Raw genomic sequence first — 16363 nt, forward strand, 5'->3', positions numbered from 1 at the left:
CCATGATTTCTTGTCAGCCGTCTAGAAGAAGTATAATAACCCTAGAGGATTCAACTCTGGCGGCAACCATCCAAAGCGTGTACAATTGATCTGGTCATATTTTAACTGTAATTTTTTTTTTTGAACCATTGTGTTTGGCATGGCACTCTTGAAGACTCAGTCTTGACCTTCATCAAAGCTTTGAGAAACATTTGTCTTTCCAAACTCAAGAAGGGATTCTCTACCCAAATATTTTTCTTTATTAATAAGAGATACTTTACAAGTGGAATGTTTCTTAGTTGACGATGACAAGAAACCCATCAACTTACCAATTTGATATATTGCAAATTGCATTAGACGACCAAATGTGCTAGTTTTCTGATATTTCAATGCGTATGGCGTTTCCTTTTAAGCCACCCACATTTCCTATTTAATAAAAATTAATTGGCCCACATTTGATCAGACCCTTTCGGCATTTTGCTTTCCCATAATAAAATATATAAAAATTAATTTTTTAAGTGAATGATTAAGGATGCATTGAGTGGCACTTAGTTGTAATTGTATAAACAATTAATAGATTGTTCCAAAGCCTAACAATTTAAATGGAAGAATCTGAGAGGTTCTTGCCTTCTTGGACATGCATATCATGGTCTCATGATCTGCCCACCTACCCAATCATACATTGCATTTGTATATTGACATCCAGCTCATAAAATTCAGATTTTGCCTCAGTAAATATGGAATTATTATAGCCTAGTGTAGTGGTTCGGAGCATTTGTTCCCTCAAGCAAAGTTCTGGATTCGAGTCTTAATCTTCGTTTAGTGTGTGAATTTAATATAGTATCATTAATCTTAATAAGAAAGATCCTCAAAGAAAAAAAGGAATTATACAACCCATAATAAGTCCTCCTAACCTAATTGGTGATTGCTCAATGGCTCAGAATTCAGATGCTGCATTTTAGTTATAGGCATGACCCAAAGGCCAAAGGCCAAAGGAGAATGTTGAAGACAGTAGTGTTTGTATGTTTGTCTTCTTGTCCTTCCACCAGCCATCAGCCTGGGTGTCGACATAGAATGAGATAACTTCAAAATCATAACTTCATTATTGACAGATATATGAGATAACGACCATTCTCCTACTACCCCCACCCCCCCTTCAATTTTTGGGCCACCAATCCATTCTACCTTTTTATTTATTTTTCAAGTTTTTTTTTAATTAAAACTCTTTTTGAGTGAATTTTTCTACAATGCGAATTCACATTAAATAGTAACACATTTGTCGTGATTACAGGTAGTTTCAACATTTTATTTTACTAATGTGTAGGTAAATCACAATTCATTGGATTGTGTTTCGCTAAATGGGAAATTTTCACACTGAAGATAGAATTGAGTTGGGTCTTAAAGAACGGTGTTATTGGGTCATGAACAATGAACCACAGGCTAGGATGAAGCACGTACGTGTATGTATATGTAAGGTAAGTTGTTGACTGTCTGATTTACTGTATTGTCACTAATGTGACATTGGAAGTTGGCACTTTAACCCCAAAAGAAGAAAAGGAAATGGAAATAGAAAGACTTTGGAATTGGAAGTTTAGCAAAAGCCAAAGGGTCACACTTTTAAAAGGAGAGAAAATGTGTCCATTTCCATAGCCTTTGGAGATTGCAAGGAGAAGGCAATGGAGTCATTGACCGCAGATTTAGAAGACTTTGAAAACTCCGAAACAGCATCGTTTGTCTCCGGGAACTTTTTACTATTTGATCTCTTCCACTCTGACTTCCCTTATTAATTATACCAAAAATCCCATTTTATTTCTTCTTCGCTTGGATTTCTGAACCACTTGACTGTTCAAAACACACAGAAAGACCCAGATCAGTTTCACAGCCAAGTAAGACAAAACCATCAAAGTTTTTCCATTTTTCTCGTCTTTGCTTTGTGCTTGTTTTAGAGCCGACCCAGTTGAGAATTCTTGTAGCTTTTTAGATTCTAATAGCACCCATTTTAAGCTTTGCTGGTTTAACGGATGCTAACAGCTAAATCATAGCTGTTTTTGATTTTCCTCTATGTACTGATTTCAATACTGAATCACAGCTCATTTTCTTTGCTTGAAAGTAGAAAGCTTTAATCATCATATACAAATATACGCGTCCAGAGTTTAAAGTGTTTCCTTATTTGTCTTAGTCTTTATTCTAAGATTGTTGCAAATTTACATAGTTTATATTGTTTCCTTGTTTATATTCTCGTTGACCAATTGGAGAATTCGTTGTATCGATTGCCTGTAGAAAAACCCGAGACACTGGGATTTTAATTCTTTTGAACAAGTAGAAATCCTTATACTTCTGAACTCTTTGAAGATGGCTGGGGTGCAAGATCAATTGGAGATCAAGTTTCGGTTGACTGATGGATCAGATATTGGCCCCAAAAGTTTTCCTGCTGCTACAAGTGTTGTAACCTTGAAGGAAAGCATTCTTGCGCAATGGCCTAAAGGTTGGTTTTTTCAATTTTCTTTAAAAACCAAAAACTTCTTTGCTTACTTTTTTGTTGGGTGTTTGATTGCAAAACAAATTAGTCTCAGCAAGCTTATATGTAAAGGTTGCAGGAGGGACTTGGAATTGGTTAACGTCAGATCATAGTTCATATCTCTGTTCTATGTTAGAGTTTTCTCTGAAGTGATAACATAACCAGAACAGGATCTCTTAAATAAGTGACTATGGGATAGTCTTCTCAACACGTGATATTGTGAACTTGTGTTGTCTTTGCAATTCAATTTTTTATTGGCTCTAGGTGTACTTCTTGTTAATTTAGGTGCAATGTTTAGTTTCATTTGCATGACATGTTTATTACCCTTGAGACATTTCTAACTGACATCTCCGCTTTCTCACTTTTCCCTTTCGTTTTCTTATAAACCTTTTCTGAATTGTGTGCTCAAGTGTTCTTATGCTCTCTTTAGGGAATTTGAGGTTGACAAGTTAATTATTGTGAAATCAAGGTTGTGCCAGTTCCATTTGTGGTTCTGCGGACACAGCTTTCATATGAGCAACCAAGCCAATGGTTAAAGACTTAAAAGCACCGTAGAGCTGCTTAAGTTACATGGGCTAGTGATTGAGGACATATACCATTCCTTTTACAGGCAGCCTTTTTTAAGGTGTTAAATCTCATCGAACTGAAATGATTTTCTACTAAAGACAAGTTAACTGTCTTAGTACTTCTCTTCTACTTGCACTTGGTATCTGAGACAATTGAGCATGGGTTCAGAGCATTAGATAGAAGCGATAACACTATGAAATCTTTGAATCTCAGATTTCTCCATTCTCTTTAATCTTTCTTAATAACCTTTAGAATACTGCTTCTTTGTCAAAATTTGTCAGCATGCTTGATGAACTTTTTTTACTTGTTTAATGTATTTGAGCTGATTAAGCATAATATTATTGTTTTGAATCAGAGAAGGAGAATGGTCCAAGGACTGTTAAAGATGTCAAGCTAATAAGCGCAGGAAGAATATTGGAGAACAACAGAACAGTTGGGGAGTGCCGAAGTCCATTATGTGATGTCCCTGGTGGAGTTACAACTATGCATGTCGTTGTTCAACCACCTTCATTGGAGAAAGGTAAAAGTATATTCAGAGGCTTCAGAACCAAAGTTTTCTATGTAAACCACTGTGCGAAACTAGAAATTACCGAAGTTTTCTTTTTATGTTTTTGTTTCTGACTAAAGTCTCAAAGAAGATATAGTCTCTGTTACTTTCTTTTCTTTTGGAAACAACTTACAGGTAAAAAAAGAAACCATGTTTTTTTTCTTATGCTTTGAACAGTAGGTTTTTTTTTTTTTTTTTTTCCTGCGGGGGTATATTTTTTTCTTGCCAAACTTAGCAGTTTATCTGATTTTTATGTGCTTGAATAGAGATCATGTGTATAACATCAAGAAGATTTTTTTTTAGTTTCCTCCTTAATGTGTGGTGGTCCTGTTTGAGGGAAATGGAAAAGACTAGGCAATGACAGATTTTTGTGAGGTACACAAATACATGCTGTTGTTGTCACTCATAGTTGTTAGGCCGGCACTTCTTTTACTGGCCACCTCCTGAATAGGAGAAACACCGAAAGAAGGCCTGAATCATCTAACTACATGTCATGAGTCATGACAAGTAGAGATTATTTTGTTTTTATGCTTCTACATGATCTTTAATTAAATGTGTATCTTTCAATTGAAACAGAAAAGAAACTGATGAGCGAACCGAAGCAGAACAAGTGCCTTTGTGTTATATTATAACTTTTTCTCTTCAGATAGTGGGGATAACATCATTTTTCGGTGGGTGTATATACTTCTATCCCTTTCAATGCTTATCTTCTCTTTTTGCACCTCTAAACTTCACCGAATCTCAACCTTTATAATGTATTTCTCATCATTTTCGACGATAGGTAAAGAGGGTTGGAGCTAGTAATGAAAATGAAGTTGGTAAAATTGCACAGATTGATTCAACTCAGTTGGAATTATGCAGGCTTCAAAGGTCACAGTTTGGTGCAGGTCCATCATCATACTCTGTTTGTTGTCAAGTCCATGAGACTATGCTACATCATGCACTCATATCAAATATTTTTATGTAAAGAGTTCTTGTGGTACGGTATCGACCTTACTTATTTTCAAATTTTACACTTGAAGAAGTTGTTTCATTCACAATGTAAATTTTTGATGCTATTATCTTGAATCATATTTTGTCAACAAGGAATTGCCAAAGCGCTTCAGAGGTTGGGCTCCAAGTTCCAACAGATTGCTATGCTCCTCAGCTCGAGTCATAAGCAAGAGTTTGTTTTAGGAAAATATCTTAAGAACTAAAGAAGTTTGTCATGTAATCCGGCAACGGTGCGGCTATAATGAGGGGGATTTTGTGCGGGGGCTATTTGAGGGGGCTACCTTGCTGGCCATTAGTTTTGGGAGGTAACAAAAGATGGGTTTGGTTAAGGGCTGGTGCCCCTGTCATCTGGTCATCGGCTCCATGTTAAGCCAATAGATTTTGCTCAACATAGATCCTCGACGTTGATACCCTCCTAAGAGAGAAGGCTACAACAACTAAATCTAAACTTCCAAAGAAAGAAAGGCTTCTCGTCCCTCCAATAAATTGGGCAACCAAGTAACAATTATTAAGAATTGGGTGTGCACTAATCTTAACTTGTGAAACCCAGTTGGTGATTTGGAGTGAGAAGCGTTTGAATATTTGCAGTTGTTTGATTGTTGAGCCAACATCCCTCCAAGCTATCCAAGAAAAACCCATCAATAATGAAGAAATCTTAGAACTAAAATAAAATATCAAACCTAGAAAAACCCATCTTTCAAATTTTTAGTTTTTGTCAAAGCTTGAGTTAATGTTTAGTGGACCAAAATCTGTTTATGTTTTTTGAATTATAAGGTTTTAGACGTACCCTTCAAGCTTTTGTACGATTAGTTCCTGAGTTGACTGGAATTTTGAGTTCTTTTTACTTTTTACACTTCACTTGAGCCTTAAAAAAAAATATATATATATATATATATATATATATATATATATAGTCGAAGAGGAAAATGGCCATAGCTGAAGGGCTTTTATTTTGATGAAGACTTCTCACTCAAAATGTAAAAAGGAATATTTATTTGGGAAAAAGAGGCTGCTATATGATGGAGAAATAAAATACATCGATGCAAGCGTCAACTTCAGAATGGGCAAGCCTCTCATTCATGTTCAATAACAATGATATCCAACCTCTGGATGTACAATGATAAGATCCAAACAGACTGGCTTCCCTTCTATATGTTCTTAATCATTTAAGGCTAGCACTTTCATGGAGAAAAGAAAACTATACGTCTGCTTTTGAGACAGTTAAATGTGACTTTACCACCACCACAACACTCTTCCCAGCCTAATCCGTACAACTGAGCTTCTATTAATATATAGTTAGCAGATTGTACTCCATTGTTCCTAGACAAACAATTTTCATGCTAACACCTTACCACCACCACCACAACACTCTTCCCAGCCTAATCTGTACAACTGAGCTTCCATCGCAATCTGGAGATGACGCAAGAAGTCCTACTTATAGTTAGTTCATGCAGCTAAACTTCCTTCCAACTTGAGGCAACACCTTCAAACAAGACGAGTCCTTCCAAGGACAGAAGCTTCCTTCTTGGGCCACATTCTAACAAAAGTTTAAAACAATTAGACAAATCGATGTTATTAGCAGAGAATGCAAAAGTCATCACTGGGCATAACTGATAGAGAAAATGTGCATGATGCAAAGTAACACATGCCAATTCATGCACCAACATATAAACAATGTAAAGGCATGTCAATCCGTGCATACGCCATGTGCATGACCAATGCTGCTTTGGTTAGTAGCTGCCGTGAGAAGAACTGTGTTGTGGATGGCCTGGCTAATTGGAGCTACAATATGGATTTAGGGGTTTGTATGTTTGAGGATGCTCCCGTTTGGTTTAGTTCCTTGTTAACTGATGATTTGTTAGATCTCGTTTGATTTCTTCTGATGTAGGTTAGTTGGTTGTTTTCTGGGGCTTTGCCCCCTTGTTCATAAAAAATAAAATAAAAAATTCCCCCAGTCCTTTGAAAAAGAAGTCTGTCAAAATGGGTACTGAAAACTGGACAAAAATTGCAATCAACCTCAACAAAATTCTAGTCAGTGTATCACCAGATTGAATGTCAACTAGGGATTGCCACATACACCAAATCCTTTTCCAACCTTTTTCTAATGGATGGTTTGCTCAACAAATAGTTCGGCTAACAAGATACCCTTGTACCAAGCACACACAGGCAACAAGTTATAAAAACTAACCTTCAGCCAGTAGAAAAATCCACGCAAAAGATTCAAAATTCTAGGGCAGTCGCTGCTAGCAGCATCAAGCTTTCTTGCTAGGACTGCAAGATTAGAAAACAAATTAATTAGACGTTAAATACAATAAAATTGAAAGAATGCAAAACTGGTAAGTTGTACACAGAAGCATCTAAAACAATAAGTTTCAAAGAAACCATGGAAAATGAAAAACAAAAAGGTCATTAAAGAAATCATGTCGGAAAACACTCCCACTCCAAAAAAGATGACCTACATCTCTCTTGAGATAGCAGTCCTCATTAAATGAGCTAGAAAGCATATGTACGCAAAGGCAATGGCATTACACAAACAACAAGGCCTTACACCATCAATCAATTTACATTTTGTGCACGCACAATATATTACTGAACTTTTAAGTCATTAATATTAAACCTAAACCAGGCAATAGAAGTACATATAGTTAAGGCATAAACGTAGCAGGATTGAACCATAATGGGTCCAATCCAACCCTGGGGACCAAATCTAATAGGGCCCCAGTTCATCCCTCAAAAGGTTGCAAGGAGGGGCATGAGGATTCTAACTCTAGAACTTCCCAATCAACAAGAATCAGAGTTCTAGATAATCTAAATATTCATGATAGTGTATGAAGCATCTAAATCCTTGTACTTCTGGTATTAATATGTAAACAATATAAAATATGAATCTAAAGGAAAGGATCAGACCACATTATATACCCAATGCCCAATTCAGTTCATTTAACATGTATACACGCAGTGGAGCATACAAAATCCTAGACTTCCTAAATATTAGAGAATCAGCAGCCACAAAAAAGGGCATATTCAGCATACCTCATATGTACCCAAAAAAAGAAGAAGAAAAATGATCAGTTGCACACATAGGAAAACAAATGCATTTTAAAGAAAACGAACCTATGTGCTGCTTTCGATATGAAGCCCTTAATTTCCCTGACACTGACCTTCGTCGGTTCAGTTGTTTCAAGAGCCTTTTATACTCTTTTTCGTCATAAGGCCGTTTAAGATCCTTCATAAGCCCCTTCCTAAACTGGGCATGACTTGTATCACAAGTTTCAACGCACCATCCACCATCTACGCCCACCTTTGTATTTCAAAGAATCAAAAGTAGAAACAACCATTAAAAAAAATATCAGAAGCCACAAATTAATAGCATGCACATGTGTGTATGAGTGCATGTGTATGCACGTGATAGCATAAACTAGAAAAACAAACCAAAGCTGAAACAGGGAAGATGCATACAACTGTAGATGAGGTAAAATACTCATCACATGGTTCTTTCTTAATTTCTACAGCTGAACTCTCCACATCCTCCTCAAGTACACATGCCACTGGTCCAGCAGTTGTAGGTGTATACACCCACTTTCCACCGTATTTTCTTAGACCATCTAGAACCTCTTGATAGTCCAAGTCTATTTGATCAGACACAGCTCCATGGTTGTGTCCATGCTCGGCCAAATGATGTCTTTTAACAGGATGCCCCTTTGTCCTACTATCTGCACCTTTCTTATTTACTTTCTTCTTCTTCACATGAGAACTTTTTAAAGTTTCTCGAGCAGTGGGAACCTCTACACCGTGCATTTTATTAGAACGCCCTTTTGTCCTATTGGAAACAGGATCCAGAGCTTCCACTTTTACATTCTTTTTCACCCCTAAACTCCTTTTATTTGGCAGACCCTCTGAATCTTCCAGAATTCCCCTTTTTTTTTTCCTCATAGCATACCTAACAGTTCTTGGGCTAGCTTTTTTTATTTCAGTCTTCTCTTTCACATGAGATATTGATGTAGGACAGGGGTGAATTGTCTTTCTTTTGTAAATCCTAATGGGTTTGACAAAGATGTCCTCATCAGATTTTTTCACAGTTTCTGGGGTATCTAAATTGGTCTCGTCTAGTTCCCCATCTTCTTGTTCATACTTTATCCGCTCCAAATTCTCGGTCTCTCGAACAACCACCAATACATAGGACTTTCCATCTTCCTTCAGATTTTCCAATAATATCTTATACTGAGGATCCACATCATCATCAAAATCATCGCTATCCACAGACCTACCATTTAGGTTGTCATCACCATGATCCATCAACTGAGCATTAGAATGAACATCCCCATCAACTATCCACCTAGTGTCATGATAATCTTGACCATCATCACCACCATGCAGTTCTAACCCCTCAAGAAAAACCTCATACTCCTTATCCAGCATTTCTTCGTCCACTTGGATAGTATTAGCATAGTTTCTTCTTTTCTTCGTGGCACTGATCCAGGAATTGGGCTCATAATTCCTATCATCAGCAACGCACTTTCTCTTCCTCCACCTCGCCAACCTCATGTCATTCTCACAATCTCCCTTATAATCCGTCTTTAAACTATTAAGCTCTCTTATCCCCTTACAGGAGCGCCATTTACCAACAATCAGCACAAAAATCCCTCTTTGCTTCTGTTTCAAAACACGTAGAAACAAAAATTATAATCGATAATGCAAATATCAGAGCATGCATTGTAACCCACAATTCTGTAATGTCGACGGAACAGAAAAACCCCGTTTGGTTTCTGAGAAAATACAGGAAATGAAAAACCAGTGACGATCCCAATTCCTACACTTTCTTTGAACAAAATAACAAAAGCCCACCATCAGTAAACCTTAAACAAGCAGTAAAGTTTAACACTTGAAGTTTATCACAATAAAAAAATAAAAAAAGATTTTCCCGGGTTTTCTCAGGAACCAAAAGGAGGTCTTGCGCTGAGAAAATACGGGAAAAGAAAAAACAACGAAGATCCCAAGTTATACACTTTCTTTGAACAAAATAACAAAAACCCATCATCAGTGAGACACAATAAACAAACATTAAAAACAGACTTTAACATTAGCGCAATAAAAAAGTAAATAACTTTCCGGTGTTTTCTCAGGAACCAAAATAGGTCTTGGATGATATTTCTTACCTAAACCCCAACGAGGACTCCGGCGAGATCGAGTTTCAAAATGAACCATAAGGTAAAGCCAAAAGCATCACCGCACTTCGTGAGGTTTGGGGACTTGAGTCGACTGGCGGAGGCTTTAATAGAAATGACTGATAGTGGGAGTGATGGAGCAGGGAGACTGAGAGACAGGAGAGAGAATGCAGACTCGGGTTTTAGCTTTTGTTATGGGTTATTTCAACCCGGTTGTAACAATAAGATCATTTTGACAATGCACCATCGGACGTCTATTAAGAGTCAAGACTTACGCAAATGACCCACTAGTGTAGTGGTTTGGAGTATTTACTTCCTCAGGTAAGGTCCTGGGTTCGAGTCCTAGCATCCGTGTTGTGTGTGTAAGTTTAATATGCTATCGCCCCTTTCAATAGGAAAGAACCTCACAAAAAAAAAAAAAAAAAAGAGTCAAGACTTACGTTGGCCAACTCATCAGTGGGCTAAGCTATTCGGCCTACTCTTGAACTTGGACCCAAGATAATCATGTTCTCATTGAATTCAGACATTGCAATTATGTGACACTTGAAAAAGACCACATGAAGCGCAGATGCGAATGAGACTAGTCGGTTAAAGTAGTGTGTCCGTATTTAAAACACGTGACATATAAAATTATATAAGATTAAAATCGAGACTTTTTAATCCAAGCAATTAAAGCATAAGCTTCACCTCTTTTCCAATACCATTATTTGTGTATTGTCCGTTTACAATATAAGATTCATTTTTCTTATTTTTATTTTTTCTACTAGGAACGAAGTTTTAATAGAGTACTTTTTTATGTTCGCTAAATGCGTGACAAGTTACTTTTCTTTTCCATCCAAAGCATCTTGTGGGTCCCCATTTCATCAGATCCAAAGGATCCGCTGAATTAGGCCACGTGTATGAAGATATTAGAAGAGGCTCACCACACACCGTAGGCCCTAGCGTACGGAACAATTCTCGACGTTTCCAGAAGTCTCGTTAACAAGAAGAGGACAAATTTGTGCCTTTTCTTTTCTTTTCTTTTTGTTAGTTTGAGCAACAAATAAAAAATAAAGAAATTTCGAAATTTGAGCTTCGTTAATCTGTACTTCGCTTCAGTGACAGGAAGTTGCGAGAAGCCTTTTCACCTCACCTCATAAATCTCCATATCTTTTCTCAATTCCTACGCAAAGCTTCTTCTTACTTCTCCAACATTTCAAGGCAAGCTCCTTTTCCTTTTCTCAATCTGAAAATCCAAACCCACTTCACTCTCACGAACTCCCCAACATCAACGATAAGCAGCTTTCCGAGCTCCGCCAATGGCGTCCGCGACCTCCTTTGCTTCTGGGGTCGGTCTTCCTCTTCCCCAATCGGTTTCTTCCAAATGGTGCAATAAAGCTGCTATCTTTGCTCGCTCACACATCTCCCTCAGCTTCCATGCCAGAACCGAATCCTTCAGGGCTTTAACTTGGCGGCAATTGAGCCAAAACGGTGCGTTCCGAACTGGGTTGCGGAGAAATAGTCGGAGTTCGAGGCCTTTTGTTGTGCGCTGCGATGCTTCAACTGGAAGGGTATTGTATATTTTCTTTTTGTCATGTTGTTTAGCTTAACGGACTGTTGGGTGTTTCTAATTTTGCTGTAAAAATTATGTATATGACGTGGTTTTGGTATTGATGGAGTGACAGATTACACAACAGGACTTTACAGAAATGGCATGGCAATCGATTGTTTCGTCTCCAGAAGTGGCAAAAGAGAACAAACATCAGATAGTGGAGACTGAGCATTTGATGAAAGCACTCTTGGAGCAAAAGAATGGCCTTGCTCGTCGCATTTTCTCCAAAGCTGGGATCGACAATACCCGTCTTCTTGAGGCAACTGATAAGTATATTCAACGCCAACCAAAGGTATTTGTCATTGGTGGTCTCTGTAATGCTTAAGCACATAAAGTTAGTTATTTATGAATTTGGCATTGCTTGTCTTACTGTAAAGTTTACTAATTGAGATGGTAAGAGGATAAGTTAAATATCTTTAACTGCAGTAGATTACCGGCTGAGGATAGATGTGAGCTGCAGATGCAAACTTAGATTTGATCTGTATGAGATTGCTGTTTCTAGAATTGACCAAGGCTCTTATAACTTATAAGCAGGCACCCAAAATATTAGTTATTAATTGATGCACAATCATTTGACATAAAATTATGCTTTTAGAGGCCCTTGAAGCGCATGATGGAAGTGGAGTGACGTTTTCATCATAGTTTTAGACAACCTACAAGATCCTAATATATGCAGTTGACTGGTTTGGCTAGATCCTAGATACATTCTCTACACTTGTGGAAAACCTGGTTAACTTGTGTCCGTCTCTGTTTAATTAAAACAGGTTCTTGGTGAATCTGCGGGTTCAATGTTAGGACGTGACTTGGAAGCCTTGATTCAACGAGCCAGGGATTACAAGAAAGAGTATGGGGACTCATTCGTCTCTGTGGAGCATTTGGTTCTTGGTTTCACTCAAGATCAACGATTTGGGAAGCAATTATTTAGAGATTTTCAAATATCCAAGGAAACTTTGAAATCTGCTATAGAATCCATACGGGGACGCCAATCAGTTATTGACCAAGGTTGCAATGTGTTTCATTACATTTAATCATTGTACAGGATTTTTTTGTGTATACATGTGCTGCTTGATCGAACAATGCAAAGTGGGGAAACAAAAAGCAGGTTTAGTGTTTAGTGTTCCAGTCTTCTCGTGGTGCTTGATAGCAATTTCAGTGTATGATTGTTAGCTGCCTTTTCAATCTATTTGCATGGAAGTATGACCCTCCATTTTTTGTTGCAGATCCTGAAGGAAAATATGAAGCACTTGAAAAGTATGGAAAGGATTTGACAGCTATGGCAAAGGCAGGAAAGCTTGACCCAGTAATAGGAAGAGATGATGAAATACGCAGGTGCATCCAGATTCTCTCCAGAAGAACAAAGAACAACCCGGTGCTGATTGGCGAACCAGGTGTTGGAAAAACTGCAATTTCCGAAGGGTAAGTACCTGGTTATTCGCCTGTGCATATGTGTCATTGAGATAGGGATGTCTTTGAACAACTTTTGGTTTTCTGGATACACAGCTAGCCACTTCTAGCTTATCTTACCTGTAATCTTATAGTTATTCTTGTTGTTTCTGGTAGCCGTATTGAACTTCTAAAGCTAGTAAAAGCTTAAAGATTAATCTAATTTTCTTTATACGTTAAGCATTAATGTTATGTTTAACATGATTAATCTTAATACTAGTAGTAATACAGTTACTTGAGTATGAGATGAGTACCAAGTTTTTACAGTGGCTTTCATTAATATGGAATATCAAATTCAGGCTTTATAGGTAAGTTTGTTAGGAGGCCTCTTAGTGACTTATTTCTTTATTGGGCACATCAATCTGACTCAACTTTTCAACAGGCTTGCTCAAAGAATTGTGCAAGGGGATGTCCCACAAGCTTTGATGAACCGTAAGGTGTGTGCTCTATCTTGAGTTTGATGCCTCCTACCAGGAAATGTGTTTATTTACATGACCTACTTCGCTTGACAGCTAATATCCCTTGACATGGGTTCACTAATTGCTGGGGCAAAATATCGTGGAGAATTTGAGGATAGGCTGAAGGCAGTACTTAAGGAAGTAACAGAATCAGAGGGCCAGATAATCCTTTTTATTGATGAGATCCACACAGTTGTTGGGGCAGGTATTCATCTTATTTTCTATTCTCATATTCATATATAGTGGCGGAACAAAACTTTAATCCTCAATCTTTAGAAAGCATCGGTGGAGGCTTCACCAATTATTATTTGTTCAGGTGCAACAAATGGTGCAATGGATGCTGGCAATCTCTTAAAACCCATGCTTGGTAGGGGAGAGTTGCGGTGTATAGGTGCAACAACACTGGATGAGTATCGTAAATACATTGAGAAAGATCCAGCATTGGAGCGTCGTTTCCAGCAAGTTTATGTTGATCAGCCTACTGTGGAAGATACCATTTCAATACTCCGGGGACTGCGTGAAAGATATGAGTTGCATCATGGAGTCCGCATTTCTGATGGTGCACTCGTGGAAGCTGCGATTCTCTCAGACCGTTACATCAGTGGGCGATTTTTACCTGACAAAGGTAATACCATCACAATGTATTCAACAACTAAACATTTGAACAATCTCTGCTTCAATTAGAAACTGATCTAAGAAATTATATGCAATTAATATCTTAGCATTTACATGTTACATAGAATGCTAATATGTGCCCTACAATTGCAGCTATTGACTTAGTTGATGAAGCTGCTGCTAAATTGAAAATGGAAATTACGTCAAAGCCCACAGCCCTAGATGAGATCAACCGTTCAGTGTTGAAACTTGAAATGGAGAGACTATCTCTTACAAATGATACAGACAAAGCTTCTAAAGAGAGACTGAACCGCCTTGAGGCTGAGTTGTCTCTCTTAAAAGAGAAACAAGCTGAGCTGGCTGAGCAGTGGGAGCATGAAAAATCGGTCATGACTCGCATTCAGTCAATCAAGGAAGAGGTATGTACTAATACCGTACACATGTTTTCCTTATTGTGTTTCTTTTTAATTTAAAGCCCTGTTTCTCTTTCTAATACTGTTTTCTTAGATCAGTCATCATGACATTTTCTTTTTCTTTTTTTCTAAAAAGAAGAAATCCAATTAGTAATTCAAGTGGGAGGAACATACAAGTTTCCAAGTCAAACAATTACTAATTAATTGGTGAAAATTTAAAATCAGAAGATAATGAGGTAAGCTTTGAAAGATGTGGCTAATAAGTAACAAGTCTGTGTTATGTTTCAGATTGACAGGGTAAATCTTGAGATCCAGCAGGCTGAACGAGAGTATGATCTCAACCGGGCTGCTGAGTTGAAGTATGGGAGTCTGAATTCTTTGCAGCGCCAACTTGTTGGTGCAGAAAAAGAGCTAGATGAGTATATGAAGTCTGGGAAGTCCATGCTGAGAGAGGAAGTTACTGGAAATGATATTGCTGAAATAGTCAGCAAGTGGACTGGTATTCCTGTTTCCAAGTTGCAACAATCGGAGATAGAAAAGCTCTTGCACTTGGAGGATGAGCTGCATAAACGTGTTGTGGGTCAGGATCCTGCAGTAAAATCAGTAGCTGAAGCTATTCAGCGGTCTCGAGCAGGTCTCTCAGATCCTCATCGCCCAATTGCTAGTTTCATGTTCATGGGTCCCACTGGTGTTGGGAAGACAGAACTAGCTAAGGCCCTTGCCTCCTACATGTTCAACACTGAAGAAGCACTTGTAAGAATTGATATGAGTGAGTACATGGAAAAGCATGCTGTTTCCAGATTGATAGGAGCTCCACCTGGTTATGTGGGGTATGAGGAGGGAGGACAGCTGACAGAAACTGTTCGCCGGAGGCCGTATTCAGTTATTTTGTTTGATGAGATAGAGAAAGCACATTCTGATGTGTTCAATGTGTTCCTTCAAATTTTAGATGATGGGCGAGTAACTGACTCACAGGGTCGCACTGTGAGTTTCACCAACACTGTCATCATCATGACCTCAAATGTGGGTTCACAGTACATACTAAACACTGATGATGACACCATGCCAAAGGACTTGGCTTATGACACTATAAAGAAGCGGGTAATGGAAGCTGCAAGATCAATATTTCGACCTGAGTTCATGAACCGAGTTGATGAGTACATAGTTTTCCAGCCCTTGGACCGTGATCAGATAAGCCGTATTGTCAAGTTACAGGTAATTTCAAAATTCTTTTTCGCTCAGTTATTTTCCGTGTTGACATGTATATAAATATAATTATGTTATTCCTAGGATTTGGGATTAAATCTCTTTTAATGGTCTCTAAGACAATGTTGATTGGTCAATTTCTCTCCTTTTCCCCCTGTTGCTTCCTGCATTACCTTGTTCTGTGATAGAGCTTCATTTTTTCGCTCATAGATTTTACACGTCCATCGCAGTTGAACCGAGTACAAAAGAGAATCGCAGACCGCAAGATGAAAGTCAAGGTGAGTGATGCAGCTATCCAGCTTCTTGCAAGTCTCGGGTATGATCCAAACTACGGTGCTAGGCCAGTCAAGCGGGTGATACAGCAGTACATCGAAAATGAGCTTGCCAAGGGCATCTTGAGAGGAGATTTTGGGGAAGAAGACACTGTATTTATAGACACAGAGGTTACCGCATTTTCGAATGGCCAACTACCCCAGCAAAAGCTTTTGTTCAAGAGGCTTGAAACTGATGATTCAGAATCTCCAGCTGCAGAGAACCAAGAGGCTTTCTCAGAGACTCTATAGATGCTAACAAAGTTGGGGCGAGGTCCTCTGGACATAGTCAGGAGATTTCTTTCTTGTATATGGGATAATGTTATGTTACGGAAACTTATAAGCTTCAAAATATGCTTTAATCATTTGTTCATATAAATATTTCATGTTTCCAAAATCCCATCGTTGCAGATTTTGTTAGTCTCTCAACAGAAAAAGCTGCATTATTGCCTTTACATTGCTTGAAATATTAAGAATAATAAAGATCGTATTTTACCCTGCTTTTCTCTGATGTTGTTTGTGTTCTGTTGCATAACCTTTTTTGTTTTTTTTTTTTG

General features: G+C 38.1%; 3 protein-coding genes across 6 annotated transcripts; 2 read left to right on the forward strand and 1 right to left on the reverse strand.

Annotated features, from left to right (window-relative positions):
• Window positions 1-1236: 1236 nt before the first annotated feature.
• Window positions 1237-4700, forward strand: LOC117620703 (membrane-anchored ubiquitin-fold protein 2-like). 3 transcript variants are annotated; one of them, XM_034350859.1, is made up of 5 exons: window positions 1237-1454; window positions 2260-2464; window positions 3420-3584; window positions 4188-4282; window positions 4393-4700. In XM_034350859.1, exons 1-4 carry the CDS (start codon window positions 1338-1340, stop codon window positions 4241-4243), a joined length of 543 nt encoding a protein of 180 aa, XP_034206750.1. In that variant the 5' UTR covers window positions 1237-1337; the 3' UTR covers window positions 4244-4282; window positions 4393-4700. The 3 variants fall into 3 exon arrangements, with proteins under 3 accessions (XP_034206750.1, XP_034206751.1, XP_034206752.1); XM_034350860.1 differs by lacking the exon at window positions 1237-1454 and adding an exon at window positions 1522-1865; XM_034350861.1 differs by lacking the exon at window positions 1237-1454 and adding an exon at window positions 1523-1865 and having other exon boundaries at window positions 2332-2464.
• Window positions 4701-5653: 953 nt separating this feature from the next.
• LOC117623530 lies at window positions 5654-9960 on the reverse strand. The gene is made up of 5 exons (XM_034354541.1): window positions 9761-9960; window positions 8064-9257; window positions 7719-7905; window positions 6793-6875; window positions 5654-6141 (listed from the first exon to the last, which is right to left on the reverse strand). The coding sequence occupies exons 2-5, from the start codon at window positions 9147-9149 to the stop codon at window positions 6046-6048; spliced, it is 1452 nt and encodes a 483-aa protein (XP_034210432.1). The 5' UTR covers window positions 9150-9257; window positions 9761-9960; the 3' UTR covers window positions 5654-6045.
• Window positions 9961-10762: 802 nt separating this feature from the next.
• LOC117621236 (chaperone protein ClpB3, chloroplastic) lies at window positions 10763-16226 on the forward strand. 2 transcript variants are annotated; one of them, XM_034351591.1, is made up of 10 exons: window positions 10763-11319; window positions 11434-11652; window positions 12125-12362; window positions 12581-12776; window positions 13186-13240; window positions 13316-13466; window positions 13578-13886; window positions 14030-14295; window positions 14578-15504; window positions 15726-16226. In XM_034351591.1, exons 1-10 carry the CDS (start codon window positions 11068-11070, stop codon window positions 16056-16058), a joined length of 2946 nt encoding a protein of 981 aa, XP_034207482.1. In that variant the 5' UTR covers window positions 10763-11067; the 3' UTR covers window positions 16059-16226. The 2 variants fall into 2 exon arrangements, with proteins under 2 accessions (XP_034207482.1, XP_034207483.1); XM_034351592.1 differs by having other exon boundaries at window positions 11446-11652.
• The last annotated feature ends 137 nt before the right edge of the window (window positions 16227-16363 follow it).

Source organism: Prunus dulcis, chromosome 3 (genome assembly GCF_902201215.1).
Source record: "Prunus dulcis chromosome 3, ALMONDv2, whole genome shotgun sequence".
Classification (NCBI taxonomy): Eukaryota; Viridiplantae; Streptophyta; class Magnoliopsida; order Rosales; family Rosaceae; genus Prunus; species Prunus dulcis.